The sequence below is a fragment of the Echinops telfairi genome, unplaced genomic scaffold (genome assembly GCF_000313985.2).
Source record: "Echinops telfairi isolate 266 unplaced genomic scaffold, ASM31398v2 ScPeMD7_7;HRSCAF=31, whole genome shotgun sequence".
Classification (NCBI taxonomy): domain Eukaryota; kingdom Metazoa; phylum Chordata; class Mammalia; order Afrosoricida; family Tenrecidae; genus Echinops; species Echinops telfairi.
This window is the reverse complement of record NW_022103904.1, coordinates 4537892-4550220: the sequence shown is the minus strand read 5'-3', so window position 1 is coordinate 4550220 and position 12329 is coordinate 4537892. Positions and strand designations below refer to the sequence as shown.

The 12329-nt window shown below is 40.9% G+C and overlaps 1 protein-coding gene across 2 annotated transcripts in view; it reads left to right on the top strand.

The window, feature by feature from the left end:
* Positions 1-12329, top strand: part of VPS41 (VPS41 subunit of HOPS complex) — a 221919-nt gene that overhangs the window by 139755 nt on the left and 69835 nt on the right. For both annotated transcript variants that reach the window (XM_045286362.1, XM_004708026.2), the window contains 2 exons: positions 2439-2505; positions 9453-9550. In XM_045286362.1, coding sequence (XP_045142297.1) covers positions 2439-2505; positions 9453-9550 — 165 coding nt within the window. The remainder of the gene's footprint in view (positions 1-2438; positions 2506-9452; positions 9551-12329) is intronic.

Below are 12329 nucleotides of genomic sequence, written 5' to 3'. Positions count from 1 at the left end.
AATTTATAAATTATCAAGAGTTCATGAGGGGAGGGGGGAGCTGGGAGGGAGGGGGAGAATGAGGAGCTGATGCCAGGGACTTAGGTGGAGCACACGTGTTTTAAGAATGATGAGGGTAATGAATATACAAATGTGCTTTAAACAATTGAGGTATGTATGGATTGTGATAAGAGTTGTATGAGCTCCTAATAAAACGATTAAAAAAAAAGATTCTGTAATAGTGTGCGACCAAAAAGGCCTGATTTGTGGCAGTTGGGGGACTGGTTTTGCCACCACGATAATGCACCTGCCCATGCTGCCATCTCAGTGCACCAGTTTTTGGCAAAAAAACAGCATGCCTCTCTTGCCCTATGCACCTTACACACCTGCCATCGCTCTGTGAAACTTCTGTTTGTTTCCACAAATGCAGAGGGACATGACAGGACAGGGATTTGATGACAGAGAAGAGGTGAAGAGAAAAACGAGTGAGGTGCTTTCAGCTATCTAAACAGATGAGCTTGAAAAATGTTTCCCAGAATTAAATAGCAGATTTGACAAATGTATTAAGCGTAATGAAGAATACATAGAAGGTGATGAGGTTGTTTTGTAAAAAAAATTTAAATACTTAGCTTTGAAAAAATTTCCGGTTGATTTGAGGTACCCCATTGAATTTGTGTAAAAAATACTATAAAGACATCAAAGATTTATATTGTAGAAGAATATTGAAATAATAAATTTGTAATTACCTGTTCATTTAAAAAGTAGCATCGAAGAAGTTCCTTTTTGGGGCTTTGGATGGTTGATTTTTCCCTTATTCTGTGTTTCTGTTTTTTAAGCATCCTCTTGTATACTCAGTCATACCAGTAATTGAACCTGGCTCACAATTAGGCAACATTTACTTCTTGTGTTCATAAAGCCTTTAAGTCAGAGCAAATTTATGAGCAACAACAAAAAACTAGTCATATGCATGTATCTTCTATAGAAGAACATAATAAATACTTTCTAAAAGAAGAAGAGAGAAAACACTAATCACTAATGAAAGCTGTGTAAGAATAGTACGTAACGTTTACTTTTAGTTTACCTGGATTGCTGACCTTATATGTAAAATAGAATATGTGGAGGCTTCAAACAATAGAAAAACTGAATTGAAAGATAATAGAATTTTTAAGAACTTGTTTGAAGCCCCCTGCTGTGGTCATGCTTAAAAGTACAACAAAGAAAATAGAAACTACCGATATGTGCTAATTACCCTTAAGCCACCATTGTTAGGATATGTATGTGTTTATGAGCTGTGGGTGTATGTGTTCTGAGTGGTGGATGTTTTTATCCAGAGTTGTTCTGGGTACTTATCTGTAAAAGAGTGATTGAAAAATGTTGGTGGGTCAAAGGCCTAACAAAACATACCTATATCATGTACCATATACTCTATTTTCTCTAAAAGTTCCTCTTTTTCTTCCTGTCTTCTTTTTCCTTTCCTTATTACAATCTTTTAGAAAGTCAAAAACCATTCTTAGTTCATTGCAAGTAATAAAATAAGCTGGGGCCCAACTTGGCTCTCAGATTATAGTGTTCCAACACCTGAAATAGTGCAGAAGAAGTCCTGGTTGTGTAGTGGTTACACATTGGGCTGCTAACTATAAGGTCAGCAGTTCAAAACCACCAGCTGCTCCTCAAGGGGACTTTCTACTCTGGTCAAGAGGTACAGTGTCAGAAACCTACAGAAGCAGATCTATTCTGTCCTATAGGGTGGCTAAGAGTTGGCATCAGCTCAAAGTTGGGTTTCTGGTGTAGAGACCGTACAATGGTCAAATGCTAGCTATGGCTGATAAGTTGCAGTGTGAACCCACCAGGTGCTCCCTTGGGGAAGTAGATACCAGTGTGCTTCCTTGAAAGTTACAGCCCTAGCAGCCCTCTGGAGCAGTCCAGCTCTGCCCTCTAGAGTTGCTGCCGTGGGTCAGAGTCAACTAAGCAACAGTTGGTTTTCTAGTTTCCTTTTTTTTTTTTTGAGTAATATATAACTTTTAATACACTCAAAATAATAAAAACAACTAGCAGTTTTGCAAAGACATTTTTAGCAAAAGTGAGATAAATTCTAGTAGGTAATTAGGAGCAGAGATTTAATGGGAACCTTACCCAGAATGCCATTGGGAATTGTTGGTTATGTACTTCTGCCCTCCTTTATCTGGATGATGATGGAAGCCCTTAAAATATTAAGCGTTAAAGAGGATGGGTCATAGGCAACCTGTTAAAAATATGTTATCATTTCCTTTTATTCTTTGTCCTGGAATCAGATTTTATTGAAAATTAATGATGCTGCATGCCATTCCAATTCATTTCTGTCATATGATGTAATGTGCAGACTCCACCTTTAGTGTCACATGGTCAACAAAAGTATATACTGGAGAAAGTGTTGGGGGATTTTTCACCGATGACTAAAATGACTGTAAATTCACTTTCAGATCTGCTCAGTGAAGGAACGGCATGCCGGTGAAATGAGAGACTTGCCAAGTCGATATGTTGAAATAGGTATGATTCCACCCTTTGGCTTCTGGGAGTTCAAAGCTTGAAAAGTATGCCCATTTACTAAAGCAGAGGAAGCCTCAAATTGTCTTCTTTTACAAGGCTCATCTCCTGGTTCCTTGATAAAATAGACCAGGAAGCTTTTGGTTTAAATTTTGAAGCTTCCATTTCGGAGACCATTTTTCTCGGGGGGTTCTCATATGTCTACACTAACTTTGCAGCTGTCTTTGAAGTCAGGTCATGATGGGTCTGGGCTCGGGCCCTGTTACTTACAGTGTGGACTTAGGGTTATTTGTGAGAATTGTGTGGTTGTTAGGTGCTCTGAGGAGGGCCTGACCCATAGTGACTGAAGTGCAACAGAAAGAAGCACCGCCCCAAACTGCTGCATTCTCTGCACAGTTGCGGGCCTTGAGCACCCTGTTGCAGCCACTGTGGTAAACGCGAGCCTTGGTGTTGGGAGCATACTGGAGACCCCATGATAGACTTTTACATGCCAAGCAATGGATCTGAGAGGAAGACTGGGCTTCCTACTTTCCTTCAGAGTTACAGTTTCTGAAAGCTATATGGGCAGTTTTGCCCAGTCCTGTATGGCTTCCTTAAGTCAGAATAGACTAATGACAGTGAGGAGTTTTTTGTTTGTTTTTTTTAGTTTAGCAATGTATCCATTGAAAATGCCTTCTTTCAATAAGAAAATAATGACTATATACTTGGGCTTCATTAGATGGAAGTCACAAGAATTAATATTAAAATCTGGAACATTTTGTACTGAAAGTCAGAGGCCTTATAAAGTTCTGCTTTTTTTCACATAGAAGCATAAATACAGAGCTCTGATTGCCCCAAGCATAAGCAAATCATAGGTGCTGGATGTAATCGATGGCTAACAGTGGAGACACAAAATAACAGATTCATAAGATAAACATTTCAATATCTCTGTCTTCTTTCGTGCATCATCTTTGCCTACCAAATAGAAAATACATACTACTGCCACCAACAAAAACTTATAGACATCTCAATGCATAAAATAACCAAGAGGTAAGCATTTGAGTAATTTTAATTTAAGTACTGTTGAGGCAAAGCAATAGGCTGGGAGTTCATAAGGCTGTAAAATTTGCAAGGAAGCAAGACAAAGTAACAATTGTTCTATTATCTCCTGAGTTGATTTTTTTTGCTCCCACATACTCTGTAGAATTAGCTGGGGTGCAGCTGGGTTGTTTCCTTTATTGACCTAGCAGCCCTTTGAAGTGTCAGTTATATACTTCTCCTGCGAGAAATGAAGAAATTGAGGATCAGGGAGTTAAATAATCTGTCCAAGATCATGGACTATGCAGTTAAACCACAGAGAATCTAACGCTGTAGCGTTGGGAGGTGAGACCAGTATGCTGAATTACTTTGCATGCTCTTGATAAGGTTGCTTCACCTTCCTGAGCCATGTTTTGTCACCTGTAAAAGGGAGATGGTAATACCTACCTTTCTTTAGAATTTGAGATGGCATAAAAGTGTAGGATTGTTATGAGTCAGAATCAACTCGATGACAGTAAGTTTGGTTCTGGTGATAGAGGCAGAGAGAGAAAAGTCCAAGTATGTGCTTGGCACACAGTAGATGCTCACTAAATGGTGGTAGTTATTATTAGTAGGGGAAGCTCCCATCCCAAATCTAAGACTGCTAAAGGCCGGCTTACTGGTGGGCCTAGAGCCCTAGGATCACATGATTGAAATGTAGTTCCTCCGAACTTCAATTTATTGGAAATGGTGTGTGGATTCTAACAGTATCCCATCACTGATATTTGACTGCTATGGTTTTCCCCACGTGAGAGCAAACCTGTAAGAATAGAAACCGTTGTCACAGCAGGAGGAAAGGTGGTTTGACTGGGGTAAAGGGACAGAGCAGTATTAGGAGAGCTAGATTACAATTTGCTTTAGGAAACAATGAGAGCCACCGTTCTGCAGTAAATGAGGTAACAATGGCATGGAGAATAAAGAAATACCCGTGGCTGTTGGATTTCTTAAAATCACACATTTCTCATTAAAAATGTCATCAGCAACACAAAAATTCTTCCAGTCATCAAAATAGTAATATGTTCTTCTAAATTCAAATGATACTGAAGATTAAGCTTACTGGCCAGTCACCTATCTATGAAAAGATTTCCTGTGTATAGGAATTTTTTCTTTGAATGTCATTGCTTCTTCCAAATTGAATGGTTAAAAATAGATTGGGCCCATGCCTGCTACAATTACCTTAACCACACTCGGAACACTGCTTAGGTTCTCCCAGGACTTCTGAACTCTGGAACTTTTTACCAGAGTCTTTCATGATCTTCCTGGAATGGCAGGTAGCTGGAGGGTTAATATTCTATTGTCAGTAAAGGAAGCCAAGATTTATGTCGCATTTCCTGAGAGCCTACGACCATGGGCGATGACTTACCTGCAAGGAATTCAGGATTTGTTTCAGATGGAAGTTTCTTTAACATTTTTCATTAATAAGCAAACCTGTCTATAGATAGTCCTAAAAACCCAGGCAGAAAGGGAAAAGAAAAGATGGAGATCTTTTTCACGTTATCTTAAGGAGATGGGAAAACCATAGACAGGCACAGTCTGAGTCCCATCGGTGCCTGGCTGGGACAAAGCAAAGGGCGTCAGACAGAACTAAGAAGAGAGAACTCCGGCACTCGCTGGGAAAACTGGATGGAGACGGCTGCAGTTGGGTTTGAGAAGCTGATGCCATCTGAACTCCTGTCAGGCCCTAGCTCACACTGAGGAGAAGCTGCTGGAGGTGGACTAAGGATTGAACAGGAAAGACACAATGACAAGAAAGAGGGAAAAAGCCCTTAATTAGAGTTGGAGAGGGGAGAAAATCCTGGAGCTCTCAGAAAGCAAGTAGCCAGATGGTTTTGTTTTTTTAACTGTGTGTTGTGAAAATGTACAAACAAAGCATAGGCTCCCTAAACCTTTTCTGTGTGTACATGTCAACATCACGTATTGTATTCTTCAAGTTGTTCAACCTTGACCTTTATCCTCTCCCACCTCATTCCATCATCCTTCAAGGAAACTCAGTGCCCTCTAAGCAAATCCTCCCACTTCCTCATCCCCTCATTTTCCCCAGAACCACTAATAATCTGTGGTTTCTATGTATTTGCTTATTTCATGTGAGATGATACAATATTGGCCATTTTACAACTGATTTATTTTATGCAGCATGATGTAGTCAAGGTTTATCGTGGTCTGGTGTGTGTCAGGACTTCATTTCTATTTTTGGCATTTATGGCTATGTAGTGTTCTGTGTACAAGCAGCCCCTAGTTTATGAACATCCAACTCACCGACAACTCCTCCTTGCCTTTGATGTTCAGTGGAATTGCATTCTTTCCAGCTTCAAATGAGCCTGTGTGCCACAGAATGAAGCACCACCTTGTCTGGCGCCATGCATATGGTGGTGGTTCTCTTTCAGCCCATTGTTGTCGGCTCTGTGAAAATTCTTCTCCTTGATGAACTTCTTCTTCACTGGTTCTCTACCTAGTAAGCACTATGTTCTTTTCCAGAGGAGCCCTGGTGGGTTACCAGTGCTTCTTCGATTCAGCATCAATAGAAAGATTCTAAAAAGAAGAGTTGCATTGCATTAGTAAGGAGAAATGAGAGAACAAGAGACCACCATTCATTCTTAAATGCCATGTTTTAGTGGAGAATCCCTACTGATATCTTTCTCAAACAAAAAGAAAGTCCTCTATCAGGAAGTGACTTCTCTTTTGCATGATAACATTACTAGTCCATGTCAGTGGAGACATATTGGTACACAGTAGAGTGCTCAAAGCGAAGATAAACAGTTTAAACTCTTAATTTGTGAATCATACTGATGTGGTTATCCTGGCCTTTTTTGTTTTCCATTTGAAGATTTGTTGTTGTTATTGAAAAAAAATTTTTAGCAAAAAAGAATGATTTAATTTAAACTTTATCTGGATGTTTCCAAACTAGGTTTTCTACGCCCATAGAGATTTACCGCCTCAGAAACCCTCATGGGCAGGTCTGCTTTCTCATATACGATGACTGTGAGTCCCAGTCGACTCGAGGACAGTGAGTTAGGCTTTTTGAGAACAATTCTGTAGTATAGTAGACTACCAGACAACTAGACACCATAGCTAACCTTGTTGACATATAACATTGACTACCAGGCTCTTAACCAGGAAGTCTTCTCTCGCATCAAGGTAAGGAATTGTGGATTAGTGAACCAAGATGTGGAAGAAGATGTAAGTAGGGTTATTTTCCAGGTTTCCTGTTGTGTACTGCACTCACATAAATGGCTTCTCAGCTCACTCCTGACAACCAAAGTCTTGATGCAGGGTGTTTGATGACATTTAGGGGATACACTGCCTCTGCATGAGCCATTGGGTCTTCCAAACAAGAAAGGACCTCACCCACCCACCCTTCTTTCACAGTTATGTGATGTTCTCCCTTGGGTGCCTGTGGCAGACAGGCACATCATAGACTCCATTAATTTGACAGTCTCTGTGGCATCTTTAATGGCTTTTCTTTGCCTAAGTTGATGGTAAGGGTACAGTTGTGTGTCTTCAGCAAGGGCTCGAGTGTGCTTTAGTAAAACAGAATTCAAGTTCATTTCGACCAGAATTGAGTGACAGGAAGCAAAACCTCATGTTAACATGCCTCCATGTGCATTTGATAATGTGCCGTTGACACAGATTTGATCACGGGGCCCTGTGTGGCCCCATATCGTTCAGCTGCATGTATATATTTTAACCCTCCTCTGCCCCCCTCACTTGATCCCTCATACACACACAGACCTGTGACCTTGTCTGTGGTACCTTCAGTGTTCGTCTTTCGATCCCTCATACACACACAGACCTGTGACCTTGTCTGTGGTACCTTCAGTGTTCGTCTTTCGATCCCTCATACACACACAGACCTATGACCTTGTCTGTAGTACCTTCAGTGTTTGCCTTTGCCCATAAGGCTGCAGTTATGTTCCTTATTCACAGATGCTGTTCAGTTGAGCACTCCTTCAATTACCCTTTGACCCAATATTCTTTTTAATTGCCCGAGTAAGAAAATTCCGTTCCAGCCCACAGGGACCAAGGAAGGCACCATGTGTTAGGGGCCAAGCGTGGACCAGAGCACCTAATTTTGGACTTCCATTCTATGGTCCTACTTAAGGCACAGTGGCCACCTATGTAAACCAATCAAAGGTCAAGAACTAGTATCCTTTCTAAATGGAGCCCTGGTGGGTAGTGGTCAGGCTAACAGTTGGCCTGTGCTTTGAATCCTCCTGCTGCTCAGCAGGAATAAGTGGTGGCAGTCTGCTTCCATAAGAGTGGCAGCCTTGGGACCCACCCCTAAGGCTCAGTTCCCCTTTGTCGTGCAGGTTTATGTGTCATAATAGGAATGGGTGTTTTATCTTTATTAAAGTTTGTTGCTGTTTAGTAATTTTCTTGAGGATCCTCAACTTTGGTGTGGAAATGAAATTCTTGGTAGTGTTAGTTGTTTGTTTGGTTTAATGTTTTTCTGTATATGAAATTCAGGATAGGCAAATCTGTAGAGACAATAACTGGATGAATGGTTCCTTGTGGGTATGGCAGGGGAGGTTGGGGGGAAATGGGGAGCTAATAACAATGAATGGAAGAATGAAGAAAATGTTCCAAAACTGATTGTGGTGATGATTATACAACTCTTCTTGATGTGAATGAACTATTGAATTGTATGATATGTGAAAACTGTTGGAAACAAAAAGAAGCAAACCTAAAAGATAGATAAAGACAGTAACTCTGCTTAGTCTGAAAGGAGAAGGGAGAGTGTCAAGAAGAAATACCTTGTAGCTCTTCATTTCATCTATATTATGGATGTTCTTTCCACTCTAGTTTCTTTATTTTAAAAAGGGGGAAAGGAAGTTACCATCCCCATAGAGGTTAAATGGCTTATCCCAGTTCACACACTTAACTAGAAGGTAGAACCAAAATGTCCTGTTATTCGCAATATACAATGATCCCCCGAGTGTCCCCTAGAGGGTGCTGTCATCATGAAGGCCCACTAAATCTGAGGCTAATACTGCAGAGAGATCTGAATTAAGAGACTCCCAAGTGAATCGATAAGTGCAGCCTGTATTTCCCAGAAGTCTCTTCTAGTGCTAATACACATCCATCAGTTTTGCTCAATAACAAAGCACCCCAAAGCGTAATCATATAGTACAATAACTATTTGGTTAATAATGGCTCAACATTAGCATAATACCATAGTAATACGTTTATGCTTCTGCCACTGAACTTTCTACCGGATCTTTGGGTATCTATTGTAATTAAGTCCATACCTTTCTGAGGTGATACCAGGTTTCTTCCAAAATTTAAAGAGCTCTAAAATGTTAAGCGTAAATGGGATTGTCAAAATAAATTTTAGTTCACTTAAGAAATACGGACATTTTATCATAAGGTAATTTGAATTTGCATACTTTTTTTGGACTTAAAATCCTCATAAAGTATTTAATACCCCCCCAAATATCGAGTTTCCTCTTTATAAATAGCATTCCTTTGGGCCTTTGTACTTACTTTAATGCCCTAACAATCTTACACTCTGGCATTTTTGATTGTTGCTGTTGTGAACTTTGAACAAGAGTTTTCATCACAGCCTGCAGCTTGCAGGGTGTGGTTCTGTGGTGCCTCCATCCTAGTGCCAGGTGTCCACTGTCACCACTGACCTTTTGTGCTGCTGGCCTTTCCTGTTTACTGGTTGGTTGTGATGCACTATCCCAAGTGTAAATCCCCAAATATCCCTTATTCCGCTTATTGTCGAGCACTCTCAGTGCCAAGTTCTGTTAAGTATGTTGACCAATGAATGTTCCCTTTATCTTAGTTTTCGAAATGGGTCTATCCAAAATTCACATCAGGGGGATGCCTCCCTCCCATTGAGTGCTGCGGCTTGCTCCTGTTAATGGTGAATCCAATGTCCCTTTTGCTTGCAGTGTCTCAGTTCGAAATGGAATTCTACATCAGCGGACTGGCACCTCTCTGTGATCAGTTGGTTGTGCTTTCGTACGTGAAGGAGGTATCAGAGAAAACGGTAATTATGGTCTCCCTATTCAAAGAGGTGCAGGGGTTCGCTTTTCACATTACACCTAGACCAGGGTGTTGGTGGGAAGGCTCTCCTTTAGTTGGAGCAGAACTTCTTGACCCCTAAAAGAGGGTCAGCAAAGATTCCCCTGACCACCTAACGTACCCTCCTTTCAGAAGCCACACTCACTGTCTTTGTTCCTTTTGCTGAGTGAGAGAGGTGAGTCCTCGCTCGCTTTGTTTCCCTTCTGTGTTGGTACTGTAGTCGAAAGGATTGAAAGATTCTCCCTGCTGAAAGGCAAAGGCACTATGCTGACAGCATGCATTAGCTGAAATCACAGCGATGAACTTGATTGGCTTTCACAACAGGGGTCCCCGTGGTCGGAGGGAATTACGGAAAGGGCAGTCATCATTTCTTGTGCTCCAGACGTTCCCTCCCAGTGGCCTCGTGACTCTGAGTCACCCGATTGTTGCCCTGGAATGGAATGCAGCTCACTCCGTTATCAGTGCAGGTGATGGCGTGAAATGTATCGCAGATAGCAAATTGCTGAGCATCTGTATTTCATCGTACGTGGCTTTCGAGTGAAGCTTGTACACACGGTCCATTGGAGGCGCGTGCACACTCAGTCTACCTCTAGAGCCTGGGTCAGCCCATGCCTAGCCTGCCCTTATTGTTGGCTGCCCAGACGCCCTGCCAGGGAAAGAGGAAAGGAGTGGCTTCGAGGCATAAACACAGAGCCTCGAAAAGTCCGTTCTTCTGGATGCTCTAAAAGAAATTGCAATTGATTGTCTAGCCCTTTGCAGTAAGTGTCTCTTCTTGTTTTTATCCTTTCTTTCTTTACAAATTGGAAGGGAATAAAATGGGGGATAAAACCCTGGGAGCCCTAGTTTTAAAGTGGTCGCCGCTCTTGAGCATTTCTCGGAGAGAGAGAGAGTGAGAGAGCGCACTTGCATCAGGAGCTATCACTATAGTACCCTGAAGCTCTGGGTGCCCATGTTGCTAGGCAATGAACTGTGGTAAGACGTAAGTGAACACTCAAGTCCACTAAAATCAATAGGGCTGGCTTCGAGCCCTATCAGGACATCAGTGTACTGTTATTTTATTTATCTTTTTGAAAATGAAGAAAAGCAGGGACTCTCAAAGGAGCAAACACAATGCTTTTTGAGGAACGCTATGGGGAAGGCTGAGCATATGATTCAGAAACAGAAGGAGAGAAGCCGTAAAATGAAGAGGAAAGCCTAATAAGTAAACAGTTGACCCCTCAAAATAAAAACAGGACCGAGGAAGGACCGCGGTACTAATAAAAAAGTGCCGGGGAGGAATAAGGACGAAAGGGGAACCAACCTCCTAGAACAAGTGAGCAGACGGCGTTTTTCAGAGGAAGACGTGAGGGTCGGGAGAGGTCTGCAAAGGTGGGTCAATGTGTCCAGCCAACTCGATATGTATTTATTTCATACAGCACCGGACTGTGCCTTCAATCCTCAAACAATAAATATGCCGACAAAATCAAGACAAAAGGAATAAAGGAGACAGTCAGCCACCGTGCCCGCCCTTGTATTCATATTGAGGATAGTTTTTAACCGAAACATTAAGTAACATTTTTTTAAAATACTCATATTAATACGGAGAATATTTCTGTGATAAACCTTGTATGTTTTCACATACTTGCAGTCATGGTTTCTACTGGCTATTCTCTGTCACCGTATTTTTATGGGTATTGTTCCAGTGTCTCGCAATATGTCTACATGGTCTCCATCATTATTTATAATAGTTGCCTACTGTTTCACCTAAGCAATACAGTCTAAATCACTCAACTGCTTCCCTAATATTTTCCTTTTTCATTCATCTTAAGGCACATGTGTGATATACATTATGCTAGAGATCAACAAGACATAACCCCTGCTTTTAGGAAAGTCACTGATAAACAGGGCTCTTGGACCAGCAAAGAAAGTTGTAAATAGTAAGATGAATTTCTGTCAGATGCTTTCTTTACAAAGGAGCTTTTACGACAGTCCAATGAGGTGGTCAGGAGCCCTAGTAGCCTAGTGGTTACTTGTTGGGCTGCTAGCCACAAGGTCAGCAGTTTGAAACCACCAGCTACTCCTCTGGGGCTTTCTACTCCCGTAAAGAGTTACAGCTTCAAAAACGTACAGGGGGCGTTCTACTCTTTCCTGTGGGGTCACCATGAGCTGCAGTCCACTCAATTGATGGCAGTGAGTTTGGTCTTTGTGTTGGGTTTTTTTTTTTTTAAATGTAATGAGGTGAATTCTCATTTTATCTTTTAATATTATTTTGTTCAAATAGCTTTCCCCCCTATTATGTTATTCAAACTTAGCTCATTTTCATATTAGCATTTACAATGTTTAGATTTTAAACATTTCCATTTTTTCCCTTTTTTCTCCCTTGTTATTTCAAAGCGCAGAAATCTCGCTCAAATGTAATTGTAATTACACACACATGTTCACTATTTTTTTTCTCTACTAATTCATCTTTTGTAGTCTTCATTTTTGGAAACACACAGTTACCGTGAGTTGGAATCAACTTGATTGCAACTAACAACATTTGTGAAATATTTTACACATTTGGGATATGGAGCTAATATATGGTAACTACTCAGCTCTCCTAACAAATTTGATCAAAGTAATCTTCTGTTCCAGTTATGAAAATTGGAGGGTTATCTATAGTTCTGGATTTTTTCCATAAGGTTCTGTGTTCCTTTCTGTACCTTATCACTGTTTTTGTTATTGTTGCTTTGTAAAATATTCAACTCTGTGTCTTAGACCTATAT